We start from the raw sequence: 27,488 nt of genomic DNA, 5'->3' as shown, positions 1-27,488 counted from the left end.
AGACGACCTAGGGTTGGTGCAGGAAGGGGAATCATTGGAGAGTGAGAAGAAGAAACTGATTAAACTTATTTGTACTTGATATTACGAGAGTAGCAAGATAAAGGGTGCCTGTGACTATGACTTGGGGGTTCACTTAGATTCCTGAAGTGCTGCAACTCTCCAATCTACACATAAATACTGAATGTCTGTCAATGTAGTAAAACATTTTAAGGTGTTTCACAGGTGTGCACAGTGATTTTGCTATTTAACTGGCTAGCTCCTTCAATTACCTGGTACAGGCATAAAACATTGTGGCAGCACTGCACCATTTCACTATGAATAAGTTTATCATTAAGTAGTAACTGTTCCAGGAAAGTCAATACCTGCTTTGCGATTCTTCGACCCCCAATAAAGGATGGCCAGAGTCTTTCCACCTCTAGTAGCACATGGTTCAAATAATCTTCACTTTCTTGAGCTCGTTTACGGAGATCAGTCTAGAGGTAAATGTTACACTGAAAATCAGCTTCAATTTAAAGTTTTAATTTAATGTGGCCACTAGCGTAGCAAGGGCCCATTCTGGCAGTGAGTCAACTAATGTCTGCCCCTCTGGATTGCAATGATCACCAATCTATTTATACGTTTCATTCTGCAAATTTCCAATAAATTGTAGTTATAATTTTTAATAATGGACTACAGAATATTTGGATACTTCAAAAAATCATATCCAGCAATAATAGAACCATTCAACTTGTGAGTTTAAGTGACCTTGTTTGAATATAGACTTTATTTTGCTGCCTGATGGAGGCATTTTTTTAAAAAGAAGTTATGTCCCTCAGCTTGCATAGTTCCTAATCAATAATGTAGTTTGGTCTGAACAAAGACATTAAATTCTTGTTATGTTGGCCTATACCATAGTAAATTCAAACACTGCCCCTTGTACAACTCATATTTTCATGCTGTGGTGCATGTTTCAAGTAAACAAAGCCGCTTGTTTATAATGCAAAGCATGGAGCTTATCATCATAGGTATGGAATTATTGCAAGTTATATCTGACCATCAACTCCCATCGACTTGGTGGCTTTTCCAATATGATAAACCAAGTCTAATCCCAGCTTTCTGTATAGTCGCATGTTCTGCTTACTGCCCATAAACTGTAATATCTTATCCTCTAACTGCAGTTTCCTCCTCATAATTATTCATATCCTACTTAGTCTAAATTCATTATCCTGCTCAGTCTCCACCCTTAGTAATTGCACTTTTTCGACTAAATATCCAAACACATTCCAAAAGAATTTAGGGGCTAAAGTTACCAATTTCTGCCTTGTTCTACTGTAAGAACTAAAACTATCAAACCTCCAGGAACACCAAGCAATTCAGGGTACACCAAACTGGACGTTGAGTGATTGCATTACATTCCATCAATTAAGTCAAAATCTGACATAGCAACATTCTAAAGGACAAAAAGAGTGCTCCCAACCAGATGATTCAGTCACTACTGAATCTACCACCTGAGAGAATCCTTAAGAAAAGGAATACTTTCACAAGCGCTCAGCCTAGAGAACTTGTGATTTTTGTTTTAAAGTTCAGTAATCATTATCATATAATTCAACATAGCAATCAATGTACAGCACAGTTCCATAATCAGCAGTTAGAACACTCTGCTAATCTGCTGGGTACTGGTGGTGGGGAGGGAGATTTAAATGCTAGCCATGACACAGAAGAGACAGGAGATGCCCTGTTATTATATTTCAGAGTTTGTGTATTTTGATCAAGTGTTTCAGGGTAGGGTTTTGCAAATCAGTTCAAACATATTAATTGTAAATAGTACCTACACTGAATTTGCAGTTCTGGAATTGTGCAATAAAACGTGCAGAGCAGCACAGTGGCTCAGTGGTTAGCACTGCTGTCTCACAGCACCAGGGACCTAGGCTTGATTCTGGCCTTGGGCGATTGTATGGAGTTTGCACATTCTCCCCATGTCTGCATGGGTTTCTTCTGGTGCTCCGGTTTCCTCCCACAGTCCAAAAGATGTGCAGGTTAGGTGAATTGGCCATGCTGTTCAGTGCATCAGTCAGGGGTAAATGTAGGGAAATGTGTCTGGGTGGGTTACTCTTTGAAGGGTCGGTGTGGACTTGTTGGATCGAAGGGCCTGTTTCCACACTGTACGGAGTCTAATCTAAAAAAGATTAGAGTTAGCTCACTGGAAAGAAAGCTTTAATACTCATGTGATTTTAAAAAATGCAGTTATCTTTGTGGGATCAAATGCAGCACACCAAGTCCTGCTTGGTTCAGATGTCCAAAGTGTCTGACAGTTCAAACCCTGTTTAGTCTGACAGAAAACTGACTACAAGCTTAACAGCATTAACTGAAAAACATGTTTTGTGTTTCAGATTGGACTGGTTCAATTCATGGTAACATACCAAATACTCATCTATAATAGTACACTTTTTGCCTGTCTGTACTTGATTAATCAGGTGGTTGAGTGTGGCACATATGTCAGAGGGTCTTGAATCTTATTGCCAGCGCTGTTTTATCAGTTTTATACTTGTAACATTTGTGTATGGAATGCATCAGTAATTTTTTAATTGACCAACTGTCATCCTATAGGACAATTCCCACAAATCCAAGTTATCTTTTGCTTTCAAAAATCTGTCTACAGGTGCAATGGGTAAAATAGTCCTAACAATTCCCTGAAGGTTTACTCCAAGCCCACTTCAAGTGGCATAGGAGGGATGGCATGGGAAGAATGCAAAAGCACGACTGATCCAGTAAGGTATCCCTGCAACCACTCCCTGTCCGAAGTCAATGCATTACAAGAGCAAAGCTTAAACCTGCCTCATTTTGTCAGTGTTGCCTTGTGTTTATTTTGGGTGCAATTGATTCTGTTGAAGTTAAATCAGATGATTTTCAAACTGTCAATGAAGAAATTGTTGCTTGTGGGCCTGGGAAGGGTCTCTCAGGGCCAATGTGGAATTGAGATGAGACGAAAAGGTAAACTCAGGGGAGAAATGGGAGAAGATGGTATAGGAATGATGGAACGACAAATAGGGACAATAATTGAGGGAGCGAGAGCAGGCAAAGGGAGGCACTGGATAGGCAAGGCTAGTATGGGAGGAGTGGATGTGATGATATGTCTGGGTAAGTGAGTCTTTTGCTTAAAAGCTAGTCAGTCAGTCATTACAGACTTACCCAGGTGGTGGTGGGAAATCGTAAGTCACTGTCTGGTAGACGCAGTAGAGGCAGAAACCCTCATAACATTTAAGAAGCATTTAGATGTGCATTTGCAATGCTAAGACATAAAAGACTATGAGCCAAGTATTGGAAAATGGGATTAGAAAAATAAAGGTGCTTGTGTTTGACCAATGCTGACTCAATGGGGCAAGGGGCCTTTTCTGTGCTGTAAATCTTGATGACTAAGTATTAATTTCCTGACATGTCCTCATCTTTGGAAGTTTAGGATGAGGACACTGTTGGATTCAGACTCAAGTCCACCGTGATCTCATTCATTACTTCCTGCAAGAACTTAAGACCTGATTTAATCTCACCCAACGCTTAAAAAAACAAGGTCTGGGTGGATTAAAATATTAGACATGACCATGACCTGTGAGGCCATAGCTCTTACTTCCATTTTGGCAGGTACTGAGCAACACCCTTGGCCCAAGTGAGGACTTTGTGGAAACAAATTGGAATATACTGACATTTTTCAGAAGCCTTGGCATATGGGTTCTTTGTCCAGCGCTAGCCTCATTAAGAGTAGCATGCCTGAAAGAGGGGCTGGCCCAGAAGAGGGATAAATAAAGGGACAAGGGAAGTTACTTTGGCCTTGAATAGCAGAATCTCAAATTTTTATTTACATCATCAGGAGTGGAGGCCTTTCCTAAAGTTAATTAGAAATGGTCATTCTGGGAATCAGAGGCAGGACAGTTTGCTCTGGGCTGTGGCTGAAAATAGCCTGAGGATGGCTTCCATGTCAAGTGAACCAAAGCTCCCCCTTCGGAACAGACTTACAGTATACATCACTGGCGATGTGCAGCTTTAGTCAAAGCACAAGGACACACACAGATTGGTCAGTTAGATGACAAGACAACTCTCAGCAAATTGTGATCACTGCTGCTTTACCATGAAGATACAGTTTTACTTTTTTACAAGGCTATAGCAGTTTTTTGAAATAAAATCATTCAAGGGATGTTAGGCCAATGTTTGTTTCCACACTGTAATTGCCCTTGAGAGGGTGAGGAGGAGTACCCACAGTGTTATTAGGAAAGAAGTTCCAGACTTCTGACCCTGCGGCAACGAAGGGACGTTGATATAGTCCTAAGTGAGGACGATGTGCAACTGTAGTGGCTTCTGGCTGAAAAGTCGTCACAATTTGAATCTGCGTTATGGGCCAGTGTGATCATATGAGAGTGGAATGTGGACCAGAGATCTACGTAAATGCATAACTTGGAGGTGGCGGTGTTGGACTGGACTGTACAAACTTCAAAAATCACAAACCAGGTTATAGTCCAATAGGTTTATTTGGAAGCACTAGTTTTCAGAGCACTGCTCCCTCATCAGGTGGTTGTGGAGTAGGTGTGTGTAGGACACAGAATTTATTGCAAAAGTTTACAGTCGGATATTACAAATTATATACTGAGAAGGACCTGGATTGTTTAAATCTCTAATCTTTTAGAGCGGGCATGTTAGTTTCAGTTCTTTCATATGTAAATCTCAGAACTTAAAGTGCATTCTCAAAATGAACTTTAACAATAGGTGCCATGTTGGCCCAGATAATGCATTGAAGGCATGAGGTACCCTGTATGAGGCTGTCTATACCCTAATGTTCAGACTGATTCTCATCTAAAAAAGGATCCACAGAATCCTACATTAATTCATACAGTTTTTGAGCAAAATAAAATGTAATTCTGCAAGTACAAATTCACCTCACAAACTTATGTGTATGCATGCATGCATGTGGGTGTGCGCACACAGTGGGCAGGGGGCAGAATGAGCGTCTGTGAGACAAGTGTGAGAGACTGTGTAAAAAAGGTATAAGTCTTTGAGAGGGTACACCATGTGAGTGCACATCTGTCTGTGCGCCCATAGTGCAGTGGGGTCACCTGTAGTGCGACATGAACTGAAGGTCCTGGTTGAGGCCACCCCATGGGTACTGAACTTGGCTATCAGCTTCTGCTTGGCCACTTCGTATTGTTGCCTGTCCCGAAGTTCGCCTTGGAGATGGTCACCTGAGGGTCTGAGGTCGAATGTCCCAGACTGCTGATGTGTTCTGACAGGAGAGGCCACGCTCCTGTCTGTTGATTGCTGCGCCGTGTCCATTCATCCGTTGCCGTAGCCTCTGCAAGGGTTTCACCAATGCACCATGCCTCAGGCATCCTTGCCTGCAGAGTATGAGATAGACAAAGGTGGCTGAGTCACATGAGTACCTGCCACAGACATGGTGGGTGGTGTCTGCATGGTAATGGCGGTATCGGTGTTGACACTGACATGTCTTGCAGCATCTACCATGACAGGGTTGTATGGTGTTGTCCTGAAAGCCAGGCAGTTTGCTGCGAACAATGATCTGTTTGAGGTTTGGTGGTTGTTTAAAGGCGAGAAGTGGAGGCGTGGGGAAGGTCTTTGCGAGGTGCTCATCCTCATTGGAGGGTGTGTTGCAGACTGTGAAGAACATGGCAGTCTTTCAGCTCCAGGGAAGTACTGGACTATGAAGGGTACCCTGTTGGTTACAGCTTGTGTCTGTCTCATAAGGAAATCATTACAGTTCCTCGCTGTGGCATGTCAGAACTGGTGGTTGATGAGTTGGGCATCACTGAATACTTCCAAAAGCCCATCATGTTCCCCCTCATCTGAGCAGATCCTGTTTACGCGTAGGGCTTGTCCATAGGGGATGGCTGTTTTAATGTGTTTCGGGTGAATGCTAGAGAAGTGTAGCATCATGAGGTTATCCGTGGATTTGCAGTAGAGTGAGATGCTGAGGTGCCCATCCTTGATGGAGATGCATGTTTCCAAGAGTGAGACAGATATGAGAGAGTAGCCCATGGTGAGGTCGATGGTGGGATGAAACTCATTGATATCACTGTGTGGTTGTTTCAGTGACTCCTTGCCATGCGTCCAGAGGAAGAAAATGTCGTCAATATATTTGGTGTATAGTGTTGGTTGGAGGTCCTGTGTAGAGAAGTTGTCTTGTTTGAATCTGTGCAAGAAGATGTTGGCATATTAGGATGCAAACTTGGTCCTCATGGCTGTTGTGTGTCTAGAAGAACAACTGGTTGTCAAAGATGAAACCGTTATGGTTGAGGATAAAGCGGATGAGTTGTAGGGTGGTGCTCGGAGATTGGCAGTTAATGGTGTTGATTGATGACTGAGGCTGCAAATCCCTCACACAGGGTACCTCACAACTTTAATGCATTATCTGGGCCAACATGGCACCTATTGTTAAAGTTCATTTTGAGAATGCACCTTTAAGTTCTGAGATTTACATATGAAAGAACTGAAACTAACATGCCCGCTCTAAAAGATGAGAGACTTAAAACAATCCAGGTTTTTCTCAGTATATAATTTCAGTTACATCAAACTGTAAACTTTTGCAATAAATTGTGTCCTACAATGTTAAAAATCACAAAACCAAGTTATAGTCCAACAGGTTTAATTGGAAGCACTACTCCTTCATCAGGTGGTTGTGCATTACACAATTGTAAGACAGAATTTATAGCAAAAGTTTATTGTGATGTAACTGAAATTATATATTGAAAAAGACCTGAATTGTTTGTTGAGTCTCTCAGCTGTTAGAATGACCATGTTTGTTTCACTTCTCACATTCTCAGGTGAGAACGTAAATTTTAAAAAAAGGTTTTGTGATTTACATATGAAAGAAATGGAACTAACAGTCATTCTAACAGTTGAAAGACAACGAACAATCAAGGTATTTTTCAATGTATAAATTTCAGTTACATCACACTGGAAACTGTTGCTATAAATTCTGTGTCCTACAATCTTATACTCCACAACCACCTGATGAAAGAGCAGCGCTCTGAAAGCTAGTGCTTCCGAATAAACCTGTTGGACTATAAACTGGTGTTGTGAGATTTTTAACTTTGTATTTAAATGCATGCCACCTATTGGTTAAATTGCAATGCTGTAGAATTAATTTAGCTGGTCGGTCTGCTTTAGTATTTGACTGAGGCCATCTTGTGGTAAGACCTAATGCTTATTCTGTAACTAAGGGAGTAGAGAAGGCAAACCAAATAATTTGACACCAGAGTATTAATTCCTACAGGAAGAGTACCATAGTGTTGCAAAGAAAAAAAAGTCACCTTTTGTTGAAGCTTTGCATCTTGCACTCATGATTATCTACCTGCCAATCAATCAATATTCTCCTCTCTCTGCAAATTGTCCTATCAAGACAAAAAGCTTCAACAAAATGTATTTTTTTTTAAAGCAATATTCAAACTCTTTACTCATCACCCTCAGCCATCACTTGTGAACGAGTACGACTGTCCACTGATGAAATTCTATGTTACTGGTCATTGGTTCCTATATTTGTCAGATGTTTCTGGAAATGGTCTCAGACCTTGAGATCATCGGCATTGCTTTCTCTGGTTCCTTTTCAGGACTTCCCCTTGCTGATGGGCATATCAGTGAAGACCATAGAAATTGATTGCTGCAAGTTTTTAACTTGACTGATCATAAAATAATTGGAATGAGGGAAAAGTCAACTGTTCCTTCAAAGGCTGCAAAAAAAAACCTTTTCTTAGATCTGTAAACATCGAGTACTAAAATGTCCACATTAGATGTCAACACTCATATACAGCAAGCTGACAATCTTCTTAAAACATTAGAAGCTATCCTTGGACAAATTAAAAGGGGTAGCTCAATACTTAAAGGTTGGGTTCTATTGAAAGCCAGAAAAACAAACCAGGATGGCAAAATATTTAGGACCCGGAAACTGAGGAATGCACGAAAACTAAAGCTGGAGCCGCAGAGCTAAAAATTTGGATTCCAACTGAAAATGAAGGAGAGGAGAAATGAATTCCAGGAACAGACAAATGAGAGAAAGGAAGGGGCAAGAGGAGAGTTCAAGGAAAGGAAAAACAAATTCCAACTGAATCACCCCCAGCTGAAAAGAAAACCCCAGTAATGGGAGCTCTGGTGGGGGAACCACACACAGATCATATTTAAAGAAGGGGCAACTTTGTCACGCAGAGGGTGGTACGTGTATGGAATGAGCTGCCAGAGGAAGTGGTGGAGGTTCGTGCAATTACAACATTTCTAAGACATCTGGATGGGTATATGAACAGGAAGGGTTTAGAGGGATATGGGCCAAGTGCTGGCAAATGAGACTAGATTGGGTTAGGAGATCTGGTCAGCATGGTCAAGTTGGACTGAAGGATCTGTTTCCATGCTGCACATCTCTATGACTATGACTGAAATGGCCAGAATGACAGTGCAGTGGTTAGCACTACTGCTTCATAGTACCAGGGATTCAGGTTCAATTCCACCCTCAGGCAACTGTCTGTTTGGAACGTGCCCGCTTTCCCCGTGCCTGCATGAGTTTCCACCGGGGTCTCCAGTTTCCTCCCACAGTCCAATGATGTGCAAGTTAGATGGACTGGCCATGATATATGGTCCACAGTGTTCAGGGATGTGTAGGTTAGGTGAGTTGACCACAGGAAATGCAGGGTCACAGGGACAGGGTAGGTGGATGGGTCTGGATGGGATGTTCTTCGGAGGGTCAGTGAGGACTTATTGGGCCTAATGGCCTGTTTCCACACCGTATGGATTCTACGGAAATATTCAAATTTGCCCATTTAATCTCCAAATTTGAAGAGGAGGAGATGGATGGCTTCCTGCCTTTCCCGTGGATGATAGGTGCACTATATTGCTCACAGTGGAGGGGTGAAGATGGATTAAGTACTTTCAGGGCTTTTGAAGATGCTGTTGAAAAATTTGATAAAATTTCTAGTTCAGCTGATACTTTAATGACACCTTTTGGTACCAAACACTAACTCAAAGGAAGTTATTATGGATTACACCAAATGAATAATGCCATTATTCATGGCTTGATTACATTTAATTCAGAGTTCCTGCAGGTTGTTAAACAAACTAGAAAATCATGGAATTTTGCAAGTGACTCTTCCAGGCTGGGAAATATCCAAAAAGATTTGCCCAAGTCATTGAAACTTAAGAAAGTTTATGACTACATGAGATTGATTTTGTGAATAAACATTGGACAAGTTTGGAAGACCAACATCAGTGTTCCCAATTCTCCACAATCACTTGCTTTGTGTAACTGGAATTCAGTACAGCTTTGTTCTCTTCCTCCTTAATCCCACCTGTTGCCACTGCTCATTTGCTGCATTGGAGACTTCTGGAAGAACAATCAGCAATGAAGCTGTCAACCAGAAACAGTCTAGTACTAGGTAGCTGTTTGAGACGCTGACAGAACATCAATAATTGGCTGAGCATTAAGCACGAAATTTCCCATTTGCTCCTTTCTTGCTTTCTCATGATAAACAAGGTGTGCTTCTTGGTGTCAATGCATATTTATGGTTGTGACAGTGGCAGACTTAGTGGAAGGCCCTGGATGTACTTTCTTCAGAAACACTGAACAGTACAAGGTAAAGCGAAGTGGGAGAAAACATCTACTGGAGCAGACCATGTGTGAGTATATATTTGAGACCAATTTACTCTAATCTTATGCAGAGACCTACTTAAAATGTCGACTAAATTTTTTTTAAAAATAGGATGTTGGAGTCACCGGGCTTTACTGCCCATCCATAATTGTACAAAAGTGAATATCTTTCTAGACAATTTCAGAGGCCAATTAAGAATGAACCACTATAAATCACATGCTGGCTGACCCAGGCAAGGACAACAGATTCTCTTTTCTAAAGGGCATCAACGCACCAGATACACTTTTAGAACAGTTAATGATAGCGTCATGATAATGGAATTTTATTCTACTAAAGATGCAGGAACCCAGTTAATTTATTCAGAGATATTTCTGCTCCTTCAAATCTGGCCTTTTGTATATTCCAGATTTTAGTTACTCCACCACTGGCAACCATGCAGACAGTTCTAAAGCTCTGGAATTCATCTCCTTAACCTCTCCAGTCTCCCTTTTTAAAATCTACCTCTGACCAAGACTTTGATCACCTTTGCCAAACCCAATATCTCAAGTGGCTGTCTAATTTTGTTTGATAACATTCCTGTGACAGATTTGGAGAGTTTTGTTTACAATCACACACGTTTCAGTTGTAGCAATGAGTTAGATAAATGTTTTCCAGGAAACATTCATATATAAATCATCAAGTCAGCAATGCTTAATTCCACTCATACAGGAAAGGCGATAAATTAAATGGAAGCAAATATATAAATTGATATTTTTGTAGCCTAGCTTAGAGACTAAATTATGACTTTCTTTATTTATTCATGTTACTGCAAACACCATAACTTGGAATACTTAAATGCTGATATACTAAAAATTACCTGAGGAGTTGCAAGATGACACCTTCAAACAGGCCATTCAGACAAAGCTACAGAATGGAGGAGAAATGGAGATAGTCGAATGAAAGGGTAGACCAAAGCACAGAACAGAAATAGTTGGAAGGAACAGGTTGGAAAATAGCATTAAAGAACAATCAGTAATTTTACTGGGGCAAAAGATAATCAGTCTGGAAGGAGGAAGAAATATATTGAAACCAATATTTAAATTAAATTGATCACTTTGATTAAGACGTAGAGCCAGCAGAGAAACGATCTTGATCAACTTTAGTTACAGTTTTAGGAATAGTATAAAACAGCATATTTTATAAGTATACCTTGTCTGAGCCAGCAAGCTCCACTGTAAAGGAAGTCAACAACGATGCAACCGCCTTGGGGATTAATGCCGAAATGAACAGAAGAAGATGCTGTGCTGCGCTGGTATTTTCTGGGAATGGTATAGTCTTTATTTTGGAGATGAGCCTGTTAAAGTTATCAAGTTAAAATTACACATTTACAAATTTATTGATTAATACTGGAGTACTGTAACTACAGAGAACATGAACGATAGAGGTTTTCATTAGAAAGCTTGACAAAATGTTCGGAGATAGTGAGTAGCTATGAAACTGCTGATTCTATAGCTGATAGAATGTTCTAATAGAATCCCTGCAATTTGGAAACAGGCTCTTTAGCCCAAGTCCACACTGACCCTCCAAAGAGTATCCCGCCCAAACCCATTCCCTATTACTCTACATTTACCCCTGACTAATACACTTAACCTACACGTCCCTGAACACTTTGGACAACTTAGCATGGCCAATTCACCTAACCTGCACATCTTTGAACTGTGGGAGGAAACCGGAGCACCTGCTGGAAACCCACGCAGACATGGGGAGAACGTGCAAACTCCACTGTCGCCCGAGGCAAGAATCGATTTCTGGCCCCTGGCGCTGTGAGGCCACAGTGCTACTCACTGAGCCACTATGCTGCCTCCATTCAATCTGCGATAGAATGTTTTATTCAAATTGATCACGGCTAAAAATTCAGGTGCTTGGTTTCTTTGGTTTGAGGGTGGGTGGTCATGATTCACAATCTGCCCATGTCGGTTCCAATGGAAATTTCGTATTCCTAGCCAATTACTGTACCTGTAGTGTGGAATTAGCACTTCCCTCATGCCGGTTTCCTCTGTGCTCACCATGGAGTTAGTCAAATATGCTGTAAGCCCAGTACTGGTTAAGAATAATCTGTCCTTATTTAAAGGGGAAACTGTACTGAATACAGTTTCGGGAATTTAAAACATGGCAAACAAAACAATTCCAAGGTAATTGATACAGCACAGGAAGCAACAGAGGTGGATAAAAACAACTGAGAGCAGGCACCCAGAGAGATCCGTTCCTGAAGTCTGCATCTGAATACCTGTCAGCAATATCATAGGAAGTTTAGTAACCTCACATAGGCAATTAAAGTCAATGAATCCATTTTTATCAATATCTCCCACCATCAACCTCTCATGCTGCTCAAAGCACCAAAACCCCATTTATCCAGCAGCATTCCTTAGCATTTAGAAATCACAAGAGTATTCAGCCGTTCCAACCTACTCTCAGACAACTGCCAAAGCTGCAAGCCTTACACCTACCTCTCACTGGTTCCATACTCCTCAACTAATCCCATATGACTTGTATACCAGCACACAAGCAATGACAATCTGCCATCTCTTGCACGGCAAGGTATAACAGAAGAGAAGAAAGCAGAGCATAGCTGGCAGGAGACAAGGATTTTCTCAGCTGTCCAGGAGATGTTTTATTGCATCTTGGAGCTAGTGGAGATAGAGTCTGACAAGATGGGAAAGATATACCTTCCTGCCTTAAGCTCATTTTCAACTCCTGGCAAGAAAGCTTACTGATCATAGAACTATAGACCTCTTGCTTCTCACTCATCCCTCTTCTGGGGATATTGGTTATCTTAGTTGGCGAGATGGCTGGTTTGAAATTCAGCGTGATACTAACAGTGAGAGTTTTTACCTGTGCTATCTAAGGCCATCATGGAGGATTCTCTTCGTCAATCTCTCCCCTTGTCTGAGACATGGTGACCCTCAGATTAAACCACCACCAGTCACCTCTCTCTAATGAGAGAGCAGCCATGACCCATCAAGACTATGGAGACTATATCTTTACCTACAATAAAAAGGTGAGGTGACCTCATCACCCAAATATGAACTCAGAAACAGGAAACAGACCCTTCAGTCCAACTCGTTCATGCCGACCAGATATCCCACCCCAATCAATCCCACCTGCCAGCATGTTGCCCATATCCCTCCAAACCCTTCCTATTCATATACCCATGCAGATGCCTTTTAAATGTTACAATTGTACTACCCTCCACCACTTCCTCTGGCAGCCATTTCACACATGCACCACCCTCTGCGTGAAAAGGTTGGCCCTTAGGTCTTTATTATACCGTACCCCCCTCACCCTAAATCTAACCCTAGGGGAAAAAAACCTTGCTTACCCAAAATGCAGCACCTCACGTTTATCTCAATTAAACTCCATCTGCCATCCTCAGCCCATTGATCCATCTGATCAAGATCCCATTTTAATCTGAGGTAACCTTATTTGCTGTCCACCACACCTCCAATTTTGGTGTCAACTGCAAACTTATTAACTATACCTCTTATGCTCACATCCAAATAATTTATATAAATGATGAAAAGTAGTGGAGCCGACACCGATCCTTGTGGCACTCCAACGGTCACAGGCCTGCAGTCTGAAAAACAACCCTCCACCACCACACACTGTCTTCTACCTTTGAGCTAGTTCTGTATCCAAATAGCTAGTTCTCCCTGTAACTGCCCGAAGGTTGAGTAGAACATCTAGCAAGTGATGAACTACAAGATGGCCTCAAGGACTCAGAAGTAGGAAGGACTAACTTGAATATTTGTCCATTGTTAATGGGCGGCACATTTTTTTGTGGGTGACACGGTGGCACAGTGGTTAGCACTGCTGTCTCACAGCGCCTGAGACCCGGGTTCAATTCCCGACTCAGGCGACTGACTGTGTGGAGTCTGCACGTTCTCCCCGTGTCTGCGTGGGTTTCCTCCGGGTGCTCCGGTTTCCTCCCACAGTCCAAAGATGTGCAGGTCAGGTGAACTGGCCATGCTAAATTGCCCGTAATGTCAGATAAGGGGTCAATGTAGGGGTATGGGTGGGTTGCGCTTCGGCAGGTTGGTGTGGACTTGTTGGGCTGAAGGGCCTGTTTCCACACTGTAAGTAATCTAATCTAATCTAATCTAATCTTAATAGATAATTGAATAAATAAAACATACAAACAGGCTCCTGAAATAGAAAAATCACTTCAGACAGGAAAAAAGCTTCTTGAGTACGATAGATACTGGCTCTGGCCCAGCACCACTGTTAGATTCTGGGCAGAGGAGAGCTTTTTTTGAAATATCTATACTGGTTTTGGCCAAAGACTTTGGTTATCCTAAGAATACGGAGAAAGGAAGAGACTCACATCTGTAATGGGGATCAGCTTCATCCAGAACTAGCAGCTGTTGGGGAGACTGCTGCCATTAGCCATGGAGATTAGCATACACCTGCATCAGAACCATTAAACCGTTCTGATCAGTTATGGGCTGAATAGGTTTCCTGATGGCACATATGCAAAGTTTTGGTCTTTAATAAGCTCCAAAATTACACATGACTTTGACCCCCTTTCTGGAGAATCTGTGACTCGTAAATTACGATGCTAGTGTTGTCAGAAATAGAATCACAGTAGTTGAGATCATAGGCCTGAGAAGCAACAGTTGGAGTTAAATACACGAGGTTGCTCCAGCAAAGCCATGAGTATACAAAGGCATTGATATTTTATAGGGAATTACAGTGACAGGTATGTCTGTAGTGGTTCTGTTCGCCGAACTGGAAGTTTTTGTTGCAAACGTTTCGTCCCCTGGCTAGGAGACATCATCAGTGCTGTGGAGCCTCCTGTGAAGCGCTTCTTTGATGTTTCTTCTGGCATTTATTCGCAGGAGGCTCCACAGCACTGATGATGTCTCCTAGTCAGGGGACGAAACGTTTGCAACAAAAACTTCCAGTTCGGCGAACAGAACCACTACAAGAAGCACCCGAGCTACAAATCTTCGCACAAACTTTGAACAGGTATGTCTGGGCCAAGTTGTGGAACGGCTTGACACAAGGATGAGTGAACACTCAATGGGCTTTTTATAAAAGGTCAAAAAGGCAAAATAAACTTAAGTTCTGAAACAAATCTGAAAATGCATGTATGCGTCTCATAGCTAAATAAATAACTACAATGAGTTCAGGGATTGGGTAGGTAAGTGACAATTGGTTGGAAAATATTGTACTTCAATCTTGCTGGGAACAGCAGGCATATGACAGGGCACAACAAAAACTGAAGAGAACACTGGAAAAATATTGAATTACAGTCAGAAAATGTCAAGTGGAATGAGGGAGTTCAAAAATATAAGCGGGGCTTTGAGGGATTTGGAAACAAATTATTGCTTCCCAAAACACACCGCAAGCCCAAAAATCAGACAATGTGGAGGAGAATCAAGGTAGAACAAAAGTATCACTTGTTTGAGAGGATCAGGATATAGTGCCCTCTTGGCATGGAGAGAAATCTTAAAAGATTCAGATTTCTGTCCCATGGGCACTTTTGATTTGTATTTCTTACAATTCTGAATACTTTATTTTCATTGAAGATAAAATGAAATTAAGTTCCATGATGCAGAAACCCCTGCCACCAAAGCACTTGCAGATAGCACTGACTTTGAGGATTTGATGGTCTTCCGAGATTATGACTAGATGCAACTGATCGTGCATGGAAACCTCATCCTTATCTTTAGGAGCAAACTTGTCAAGATTCACTCTTGAGAAAGGAACTTTTGCCTTCCATACAGTGCTACATGAATACTCTAGTATTCCAACACACTAACCAGATGAACCAAGGTTGGAATGTAAAGGAAGTAGTTAAAAATGGGCAGTTTAAAAAGGAAGATTACCCTAACATTCAAATAAAGTTCGGGAAATACTCAGTAAGTTGGGCAGCTCTGGCAGAGAAACAGATTTAACATTTCAAGTTGCCAGGGTTGGAGGATTTGAGCTACAGGAGAGGTTGAAAAAATAGTTTTCCACAGATGCTGACAGATTTGCTGAACATTTAATACACTTGTTTTATTTCAAATTTACAGCATGCACATTATTTTGCTTTTATGATTTTGATAATACTCACCCATCCTCCTCACTCTTGAGACGTTCATTGATGATGTTAAGCAGCTTTCCTTTTGCTTCCAGTGCCTGAGTAAATGCTGAGGACCACACTGACACTTTCACCTTCACAGGGGCGGAGATCAGTCCTACAAAACAAACATTAAAACCAGCTGTATAATAAGGAAAAATTCCACTTCAATCATAACTATTAAGTGTGTTGTTAAATTCTAATCTGCTTGATCATGATACTCAACATATCAATCAGTAAATTGCATCCTCATGACCAAATCCCAAACAGCATTCTTACACTTTTCCTGTCTGTGTATTCCTTCCCTACATTAATGTGGCACACATATTCACAGGATATGACCCTGCTTAGACTTCCACATGTTCCAAAACAGAGAATTTGGTTTTAAATATAAAGTCATACAGTACAGAAACGGACCCTACAGGGTCCAAGCCAACCAGGTTTCCAAAACTGAAGGATCTTGATCAGACGGGCCAATGGACTGAGGAGTGGCAGATGGAATTTAATTCAGATAAATGCGAGGTGCTGCATTTTGGGAAGGCGAATCTTAGCAGGACTTCTACACTTAATGGTAAAGTCCTAGGCAGTGTTGCTGAACAAGGAGACCTTGGAGCGCAGGTTCATAAGTTCCTTGAAAGTGGAGCCGCAGGTAGATAGGATAGTGAACGCGGCGTTTGGTATGTTTTCTTTATTGGTCAGAGTATTGAGTACAGGAGTTGGGAGGTCATGTTGCAGCTGTGCAGGACATTGGTTAGACCCCTGTTGGAATACAAAAAATTTACAAGGATGTTGCCAGGGTTGGAGGATTTGAGCTACAGGAGAGGTTGAATAGGCTGGGGCTGTTTTCCCTGGAGCCTCAGAGGGTAAGGGGTGACCTTATAGAGGTTTACAAAATCATGAGGGTCATGAGATACGGTAAATAGACAAAGGTTCTTTTCCCTGGGGTGGGGGGAATCCAGAACTAGAGGGCATATATTTAGGATGAGAGGGGAAAGATATAATATTATGCCAAACAATATGCTAAATGCCTCACTATATTGCAGTTCATCGAGCTACACATTAAATCAGATAAAATGTAAACATCACTTGAGATAGTGAAATGACACATCTCAAGAGCAAATAAATTTGGTATTTCTGTATGTTTGCTGTCATCAGAATTCTGGAAATTACCTTCTAATGTCAGGGCTGCCTTTGTTTAGTTTGGGTACAACAGATTGTTTAATTTAAATCAGATGATTTTCAAGCTGTCGATGAAGGAACTGTTTGTGAACTTGGAAAGAGGCTATCGGGGCAATGTGGAAATGTGATGAGATGGAAAAGTAATCTCAGGGGAGAAATGGGACAAGGTAGCATGGGAAGGGTGGAACAGCAAATAGGGCTAGTAAAGGAGGGAGGGCAGACAAAAGGCGGCACTGGAAGGAATTTGTAAGGAGATCTCAGTTACCTGTAAGAATATTCTGGTGGTTATGGTAGGGGATTTTAACTTTCCAAACATAAACTGGGACTGCCATAGTATTAATGGTTTAGATGGAGAAGAATTTGTTAAGAGTACAAGAAAATTTTCTGATTCAGTACGTCGATGTACCTACTAGGAAAGGTGCAAAACTTGACCTACTCTTGGGAAATAAGGCAGGGCAGGTGACTGAGGTATCAGTGGGGGAGCACTTTGGGGCCAGCAACCATAATTCTATTAGTTTTAAAATAGAGATGAAAAAGAACAAACCAGCCTGACAGTTGGAGTTCTAAACTGCAGGAAGGCCAATTTTGACGGTATTAGGCAAGAATTTACAAAAGCTGATTGGGGACAGATGTTCACAGGTAAAGGGACAGCTGGAAAGTGGGAAATCTTCACAATGAGGTACAAAAAAGTCTAGAGAAAGTATATTCCTGTCAGGGTGAAAGGAAAGGTTGGTAGGTGTATGAAAAGCTGGATGACTAAAGAAATTGTGGCTTTGGTTAAGAAAAAGGAAACATATGTCAGGAATAGCTAGGAGAGATCAAGTGAATCCTTAGAAGTGTATAAAGGAAGTAGGAGTATACCCAAGAGGGAAATCAGGAAGCAAAAAAAGGGGACATGAGATAACTTTGGCAAATAGGGTTAAGGAGAAACCAAAGGGTTTTTACAAATACATTAAAGACAAAAGTATAACTAAGGATAGAATAGGGCCCTTCAAAGATCAGCAAGGCAGCCTTTTGTGTGGAGCCACGGGAGATGGGGAGATATTAAGTGAGTATTTTGCATCAATGTGGAGAAGGACATGGAAGATGTAGAATGGTGACATCTTGAAAAATGTCCATATTGCAGAGGAAGTAGTGCTGGATGCCTTGAAACGCATAAAAATGGATAAATCCTCAGGAAGCTAGGGAAGTGATTGTCGGGTCCCATGCTGAGATATTTGTATTATCAATAGTCACAGGTGAAGTGCCAGATGACGGAGGTTGGCTAATGTGGTGCCATTATTTAAGAAAAGTGGTAAGGACAAGCCAGGGATTACAGACCGATGAGCCTGACCTTGGTGGTGGACAAGTTATTGGAGGGAATCCTGAGGGATAGGATGTACACGTATTTGGAAAGGCAAGGAGTGATTAGGGATAGTTAATATGGCGTTGTGCATGGGAAATCATGTCTCACGAACTTGATTGAGTTTTTTGAAAAAATAAAAGGATTCACAAGGACAGAGCGGCAGACGTGATGTATATGGACATCAGTAAGGCGTCAGAAAGTGGGAGACTGGTTAGCAAGGTTAGATCTCATAGAATGCAGGGAGAACTAGCCATTTGGGTACAGAACTGGCTCGAAGGTAGAAGACATAGGGTGGTAGTGGAAGGTTGCTTTTCAGACTGGAGGCCTGTGACCAGAAGAGTGCCACAAGGATCAGTGCTGGGTCCACCACTTTTCATCATTTATATTAAATGATTTGGATGTGAGCATGAGGCATGGTTAGTAAATTTGCAGATGACACCAAAATAGGAGGTGCAGTGGATAGAGAAGAAGGTTACCTCAGAATACAACAGGATCCTGATCAGATGGGCCAATGGGCTTAGAAGTGACAAATTGAGTTTAATTTAGAAAAATGCAAGGCGCTGCATTATGGGAAAGAAAATCTTTGCAGGATTATACATGTAATGGTAAGATCCTAGGGAGTGTTGCTGAACAAAGAGAGCTTGGATTGCAGGTTCATAGCTCCTTGAAAGTGGAATCACAGGTAGATAGGATAGTGAAGGTGGCGTTTGGTATGCTTTCCTTTACTGGTCAGAGTATTGAGTACGGGAGTTGGGAGGTCATGTTGATATTGGTTAAGCCACTTTCGGAATAATGCGTGCAATTCTGGTTCCCTCCTATCGGAAGGATGCTGTGAAACTTGAAAAGGTACAGGAAAGATTTACAAGGATGTTGCCAGGGTTGGATGGTTGAGCTACAGGGATATGTTGAATAGGCTCAGGCTGTTTTCCTTGGAGCGTTGAAGGCTGAGGGATGACCGTAGAGGTTTATAAAATCATGAGGGACATGGATAGGATAAAAAGACAGTCTTTTCCTGGGGTGGGGGAGTCCAGAACCAGAGGGCATTAGTTTAGGGAGAGTGAGGAAAGATATAAAAGGGATCTAAGGGCAACCTTTTCATGCAGAGGGTGCTGCATATATGGATTGAGCTGCCAAAAGAAGTGGAGGCAGCTGGTACAATTACAGCTTTTAAAAGGCATCCGGATGGGTATATGAATCGGAAGAGTTGAGAGGGATAATGAAGAAGTGCTGGCAAATGGGACTAGATTAGGTTGGGATATCTGGTTGGCATGGACTAGTTGGACTGGAGGGTCCAATGGAATGAGCTGCCAAACAAAGTGGAGGAGGCTGGTACAATTACAGCATTTAAAAGGCATCTCGATGGGTATATGAATAGGAAGAGTTGAGCGGGATAATGAAGAAGTGCTGGCAAAAAGGACTAGATTAAATTGGGATATCTGGTCAGCATGGACTAGTTGGACCGAAAGTTCTGCTTCCATGCTGTACACCTCTGACTCTTCGACAAGGTTAGTATGGGAGGAGTGGATATGATTATACATTTAGTTAAGCAAATCTTTTGCAGATATCAGTTCTATTAAAACAGCTAATGCTACCAAACCTTTCAGCACAAATCAGCAAAAATGTGTTTATCACCATTCTCCTGTTGCTGAGTTATTCAGTTACTCAGTATCTTTTGATATCCTTGTTACCCCGTTTAATCCTTACATTCATCTAGCATAAGCTTTGTTGGAGAAAGGACCATCTTCCATAGCTCTTGTCATCTATATTATTGTCAGGAAATAACTTAACGCATTATTAACAGGACTCATTCAAGATAAAATAAATGAGCTTCAACACATTTCACAGAAACAGAGCACTCATTTACTGCTCCCATGAACCACTTCCTACCCAACTTCATCTATCAGCAATACTTTTTTTCTCTCATTCATTTACTCACCTAGCCTACCTTTAAATAAATCTGTGCTATTTGCCTTACTGACTCCTTGGGAAGCACCCCTGTGCAAAGGACAGACAGGCTAATTGTCAAAGAAGCTGAAGATGTGACCTTTTTAGTTTCCGTTTTAAATATCGCAATGCATTGGAGGTACGTTCAATCAACCTCTAACATCTACTCATCAATGGTAGCAGCTCACTCTATGGCTACTGCTGCTACTGCAAATAAAGATTGAAAATACATCTTATTAGAATAAGCTAAAACGAACTTTTAAAACTAACACTCAGGTTCAAGGTTGCGAAAGCTTATAAGTGGTCAAAGATCATTCCACTGTTCAGAAAGTTAATACTGAGAGGTCCTCTTGTAACAAACCATACACAATTATAATACTTAGATTCTGAATATGAAAACTCTGGATTCAAGCCTCACTCCAGCACATGAACACAATTCAAACCAACACTGTCGTGCAATGCTGAGGGAGTGCTACATTCTTGGTGGTGCCATCCTCTAGGTGAGACATTAAAATTGGTCTCAGTAGCCCTCAGATAGATGCAAAAGGTCTCTGGGGAGTATTGGAATAAAAATTCACCTGATGCCTGGCTAACATTTTTAACACTTCCAACACCAAGAAACCAGATTATGTGGTCACTTATCTGATTTGCAGAAACTGATCTATTTGCAGCATCACTATTACAATGACAGATATTAATTGGACATAATGTGTGTTGTCCAGAGGTTGTCACAAAAGCATTAAACTGCAAACTCTCTCTCTCATTATCCCCAAAAAGACTTAAAAGGAGATCAGAAGGTGTAATTCTTTATTAAGGAATCTTCGTTGAAGCCATCCATAACACTAGTAGCTCAGCATTAACTCTACTTCAGCTTATGCTGAAATATTCAGTTTAGTTTAGAATAGATTATTCCAATACATTCCTGACCAAATTTGAAAGTTCTATCTTCTGTAAATCTCCAATCGCCCAAAACTCCGATGCCTATGCTCATTTCCTAACTTACATATAGCCTTGTTAACTGCTGTGTTGACTGATCTACATTCACAGTTAATCATGTTCTCATTGTAAAAATTGTTAGCAAGCCCCTCGTGGCATAATCCCTAACCATCCTTCCCAGCCCCACATACCAGATGTCTGCAATCCTAACGTTGCCCTCTTGAGGGCATGATTTTAATTGTACCACCATTGGGAGCCATTCCTTCAGCTGGCAATGCCTGAACCTCTGGAACACCGTCCCTCAATGTCTCATTCTCTCTACCTGCTAGCAGGCTCCTTAAAATTTGCCTTTTTGATTCAGCTTCTGGTCATCAGATTCAATATCTCCTTTTGTAACTTTATGTCAAACTTTGCTGATACACCCCATTAAATAATTCTAACTTAAAAGGTACTGTACAAGATATTGGATATAGATAAGATAGAGTGGGCCATTCAGCAATCAGAGTGTCACGATTCAATGACAGCTCAGAAAAAAAATACATCCTCATTCGGTCTTCAATGGGCGACCCTTACACTGAGATAATGTCCTCTGGTCCTGGAATCTCCCAAAGGGGGAAACCAATCTCTCAGAACCGGTCAAGCCTCCTTGGAATCTTACATGGTACAATAAGATTGCCTGTCATTCTTCTAATTCCAATTATTACAGACCCAATCTACCTAACATTTCCGCATAGGAGAATGCCTCCAGACTGAGAATCAATTTACTGAACCTTCTCTGGACTGCCTCCAATGCCAGTATATCTTCCATTAGAAAAGGGACCAAAATTGTTCACAGTATCCCAGTTGTGATCTGTACAGTTTTAGCAAGACTTTCCTACTTCCATTTGAAATACAGCCCAACAGTCCATTTGCCTTCTTTATCACCTGCTAAAATTCAATATTAGCACTTTGCAATTCATGCACAGGGTCTCCCAAATCCCTCTGTGCTGAAGGTTTCTGCAGCCTTACTCCATTTAACTAATACCAGCTCTTCTATTTTTCCTGTCAAAATGCATAACCTCACATTTCCCAACATTATATTCCATCTGTCAGGTTTTTGCCCACTCACACTCTGTCTATATGGACTGTGTCATTCTCATCAGTTTTCTGCATCTTCTGTTAACTTGGCAATAATACATTCACTTTTCTCACCCAAGTCATTAATATATAAATAAGACCATGAGACAGGAGCAGAAATTAGGCTATTTGGTCCATCGAGTCCACTCCGCCATTGAATCATGGCTGATAGGATTGAGAAAACTTATTTTGCTGCTTTCTCCCGATACCATTTTATCTCCTTGGCAATCAAGAACTTAACTCTCTCTGTTTTAAATATATTTCATGACCTGGCCTCCACAGCCCTCTGTGCCAATGAATTCCATAGACTCACCATTCTCTGGCTGAAGAAGTTTCTCTTTACCTCTGTTCTAAAAGGCCTTCCTTTTACTGGAAGGCAATGCGCTCAGGTCCTAGTCTCTCCTACCATCTTTCCAACATCTGCTCTGTCCAGGTCATTCACTATTCTGTATGTTTCAATTAGATTCCCCCCCATCCTTCTAAACTCCATAGAGTATAAACCCAGAGTCCACAAAAGTTCCTCATATGTTAAGCCTTTCATTCCTGGGGTCATTTTAGTGAATCTCCTCTGAACATGCTCCAGGGCCAGATCATACTACCTATGCATCCACAACTCTGCGACTACTTTTGTTCAAAATCATTGAATGCATATGATAAAGCCCCTAGACCTGATCAACTTTTAGCCTCAATAGTTTCCCTAATACATTTGCCTCTACTGGGTTAAAAAGTGAGATCTGCAGATGCTGGAGATCAGAGCAGAAAATGTGTTGCTGGTTAAAGCGCAGCAGGTCAGGCAGCATCCAAAGGACAGGAAATTTGACGTTTCGGGCAAACGTCGAATTTCCTGTTCCATGGATGCTGCCTGACCTGCTGTGCTTTAACCAGCCTCTACTGGGTTGTTCTCATCCCTCTCGACCAATTGATTCAATATTTTTGGAATGCTATGCATGTCCTTGACCATGAAGACTAATGCAAAGTACTCTATTTATTCAGCTCTTCTGCCACTTCCTGGTTCTCTCAGGGGCCTATGTTCACTCTGACCTCTTTTCCTTTTTATGCTTTTAAAGAAACCCTGACTGTCTATTTTTATATTACTTGCTAGCTTGCCTTCAGTTTATAACCTCTCAATTATTTGGTTACTTTTCATAACTCTTAGTTTTTAAAACTTTCTCAACGCTCTGGTTTACCACTAATCTTTGTCTCTGATGGCTACAGTTGCCAATTTCATTTTTCTGATGTGCATTACGATCAAAGTCAATCATGATCAAGTACACTGCATTTTAACATGCCTTCATAATTTGGTGACTTATTCTCTGTCCTACAAAACAGCTACTGTTTAGGGGCTTACAGATTACTTCTACAAGTGTCATCTTCCCTTTGTTAGTTGTTATCTCCAAATATATGGACTCTACATCTTCCAATCTAACAGGATTTCTTACTATTGTACTTATTCCATCTCTTTTCAAAAAGTCACATCCCTTTGCATATTTAGTGCTCTGTTTTGACCTCCTTCCAAATCTTTGAAATGCCCACAAGGTCATACCCATTAACCTCTACTGGTGCCATTAATTCATTTATTTTGTTCCAAACACTACACATGTTTAAGAGCGAGCTATTAGTTTTGCTTTTCATCATTGTTTCCCCTTCAACCTAATTTCCTGCTGTATTCTTATAATTGTGTACTCTGTCCCTAACTGTTTCACTCTGGATGTTAATATCCGTATAGTTCTCTGCAAATGCATATACTTTTGCTTGTAAGCCTGAATAGCCGCTCTCTCAAGCCCCATAATCTTTCTAACTAGTTTAAAGCTCTAACTTTCCAGTTATTTGATTCACCAGGACACTGGCCCCAGCATGATTGAACACTGTCCAATCAGTACGGGTCCCTTCCAGCACAATACTGGCATTACTCATTCCTCCTATACTAATCTCGAAGCCATGCATTTAACTCATTGACTTTATTCTGAGCCAATCTGCCTCTCCCTTAGAGAGTCTGCCTAATCTTGAGATTATTACCTTTTGAATTCGGATTAGCTTAATGAATGCAAGTTGATGTGACAGAGCACACAAATTCTTTGAAAGGAAAACTAGATAGGAGATCTATCAGCAGGATTAGTATAGAATGTGCGAAATGTACAGGAGACTGGAATTAGACAAGGTGGCAAATTAAAAGTTTGATTAATCAGGAGAGCTGGAATAAGATAAAAGATATTAAAGGAATTAAGTAGTGAGGAAGAGATATTGGACTAAGTAGTTCATACTGTAATAAACAACGTACAGAACCTATGAGCTAAATGACAAGCCTCTGTACTAAAATGTTGTGTTCTATGATTTCATATAGTTGCCACCTTTTGTCATTCACCCAAACTGAATCCTTACCATGCCAGTGTTGCGTTGAAAGCTGTGTAATCTGTTTGGAGAGTGCTGCAGATTCCTCTGCATCAACATTAAGAAAAATTCCTAGTACCAGTTCTGTAGCCAAACGTTTGAACATAGCATAAACTGCGACAGGCTCACTGCTGGTGGAATAAGAGTTTAAAGAGAGGTCAAAACTCAATAATATAAAAGGTGCATTTAAAACATCTTGTGGAATAATAATTTCAGTGAAACTCTTTTCTTTTGTAACTTTCAAACCGTTGTTCAGATGCAAAGTGAAATTCCACCTCTTTTTAAATGATAAATATTATTACTTTGTATATATAGGGAATAGCTTAACAAATAAAGATTACTAATACTTCAAAAATCTTTTGTTCTTATAAAACCTCATGCAGCATTTAAGTGCGGCAATGTAAATAATGTGAACATTGGACACAATAAATTAATTGAAATTTTATCTTTTGAGTTAAATGATAATGAACTAAGGAGGATTGGACTTCATCCCGATTGATACGTTTTTAAAAATAGAATTGCTCTCAGGCTTTGGGATACACTGGTAAATCCATATTTGTTGCCCATCTCCAGTTATCATGTGTCGAATCTTCTTGAATCACTGTAGTTCTTGTGCTGATGATGCTCCTGTTGGGTTAGGTCAGGATACCAGGATATTGATTCAGTGACAATAAAAAAATGGTGATGCATGTCCAATAATAACATGATACTGCATAAACTTCAAGATATTAAAATTACATTGCAAGCTGTCAGTGCACCAGAAAACCCAAATACTTCATTCATCCCCTTCAGGAAGATAAAATACCTACCTGGATCCTTTTTCATTGTTAGTCTACGTACCTGGATTCTGGCTTACAAGAACCTCCAGATGCACAGAGGTTATTGATATTTAATGCCCTCATGAGAACTAAAATGTGTAATTAATACTTAGGATGTAGATAAAAAACTAGCAAGACCAACATTTATTTAATAACCCACTTGATAAACATGTTTAAGAATGATATCTGTTTTGTGACCTAGGCAGCGCTACCATTTACAAATGAGATATTCTTGTTTGACTTCATTATAACGCCAAATGTAATTATTTACCAGCTCGATTATAATCGCAGATCTCACAATCACCCACAGCTTCATTTTGCCTCTTAATTCTGAATAGTGGCAAGAATAATAAATAAATGTGAGAACAACTGAATTGCATCAAGTAATCACATCACAAATACAATGGTGCTAAACTGGTTTATTTAAGTAACAGATGTTCAGAACTGATTGTTACAGCAAAATGGAATTTTCAATATCTGCAAAGACATTAGGAAAACCAAAGGCACATCCATATCTATTAGAAAATCTACACATCCCTAGTGAGACCATCCTCTCACCCAACTACTATCTCAGTATGGGTAAGGTATTAGGCAATATTAATACTGTTTGCCTGAGTAGAAAGCCATACATGCAACTTTGCCCAGTTATTGACAAATTGAGTAAGTATGCCACACTGGCAGATATACAGGTGATTATAGTATCCACGGATTTGGTTTCCACATTTCAGTTATCTGTAGTAACTGAACATATTACATGGAACATAACAGAACCAGGGGGCTGCTGGGGAGATAAATTTCCCATTTAAACAAAGGCGTTCACTACTATCTGCAGGTTTAGGCTTCCGCAGTAGGTCTTAGAACATATCCGTGCGGGTACAGGGGGACTACTGTGTTTTAAAACAGGCAATATGAGATCAACTGTTTTGAAACAACAAGTATACTCTTAGTTATTATGACTCACTGGAGCATCACAATAGAAGTCAAGCTCTGCTTTTCCTGGAATCGTCTGGATAAAGATTTTATCAAAGTATGCAAAAGTAGTCCCTGATTTAACTCTGGTTTAGATTCAAGTGAACAGAACACATCGACCAGGTTTTGTATTCAACAAGATTTACCATTTGTTACAAAGAAGCAGATTCTAGTTACAGTTAAACAACAAAGAACTGTGGCATATATCTCCATTAAATAAAGCTATAAAATCCTTGAACAGCCCCCCCCCAACCAACAGACAAAAAAACTGGTGTTATGAGTAGAGGGGAGACAATTTGATAGCCCCTGTCCACAGGGTTTGCTGAGATGATCCTTTCGCTCAACAGGAAATATACTGTCATAAAGTTGTACAGTATGGAAACATACCCTCCGGCTCAACTTGTCTGCTCTGACAAGATATCCTAAACTGATCTAGTCACACTTGCCTACATTTGGCCCAAATCATTCTAAACCTTTTCTATTCATGTATCCATTCAAACGCCATTTAAACGTTGTAATTTTACCAGCCTCCACCTCCTCTGGTAGCTCATTCCACAGATGCACCACCCTCTGGGCAAAAAAGTTGCCCTTTGGCCACTTCTAAATCTTTCCCCTTTTACTTTGAACCTATGCCTTCTAGTTTTGGACTCTCCAGTCCAGATTGGACTCTTCAATCTAATTTCCCAAGGGTCTTTTTCACTTCTTTACAGGAGGCACAGGCAATTGGTACATTGCAAAGTCTCCCAGTCATTGGTTAAAAGTTACAGCTTACAGCAATTGGTGTGGTAAAATAAATTGATTTCTTCAGGCTTAGGCTTTTCTGTTACCGCAAAGAGACACATAACCACCCCTTGCAGAGGTCCAATACATTTATGGACATATTGCTCACATCTACAAGGGCTCAGCTATCCAATCACGTAGCTGTTAACAGGTTGATGGCTTTTATTATCATCAACAGTTACTGACCACTCCATAAATTAATAGCTACTTGTTGTCAGCCAAACCTCACTTTGTACACGTCCCCTGTTGCAAGTGCCATCTGCGACCAGCCTTCCCCCACTGGTTGACAAAACTCCAGTGTA

At 40.8% G+C, this 27,488-nt stretch overlaps 1 protein-coding gene across 4 annotated transcripts in view; it reads right to left on the bottom strand.

The window, feature by feature from the left end:
• The window catches only part of LOC132829118 (uncharacterized), a 116,463-nt gene that overhangs the window by 39,637 nt on the left and 49,338 nt on the right, over window positions 1-27,488 (bottom strand). For all 4 annotated transcript variants that reach the window (XM_060846441.1, XM_060846458.1, XM_060846449.1 and 1 more), the window contains 4 exons: window positions 24,611-24,750; window positions 15,706-15,829; window positions 10,797-10,941; window positions 363-473 (listed from right to left, as the gene is read on the bottom strand). In XM_060846441.1, the coding sequence (XP_060702424.1) occupies window positions 363-473; window positions 10,797-10,941; window positions 15,706-15,829; window positions 24,611-24,750 (520 nt within the window). The remainder of the gene's footprint in view (window positions 1-362; window positions 474-10,796; window positions 10,942-15,705; window positions 15,830-24,610; window positions 24,751-27,488) is intronic.

Source organism: Hemiscyllium ocellatum, chromosome 2, assembly GCF_020745735.1.
Source record: "Hemiscyllium ocellatum isolate sHemOce1 chromosome 2, sHemOce1.pat.X.cur, whole genome shotgun sequence".
NCBI lineage: Eukaryota > Metazoa > Chordata > Chondrichthyes > Orectolobiformes > Hemiscylliidae > Hemiscyllium > Hemiscyllium ocellatum.
Note: the sequence above shows the minus strand (reverse complement) of the source record. Positions and strands in the feature narration are given on the sequence as shown.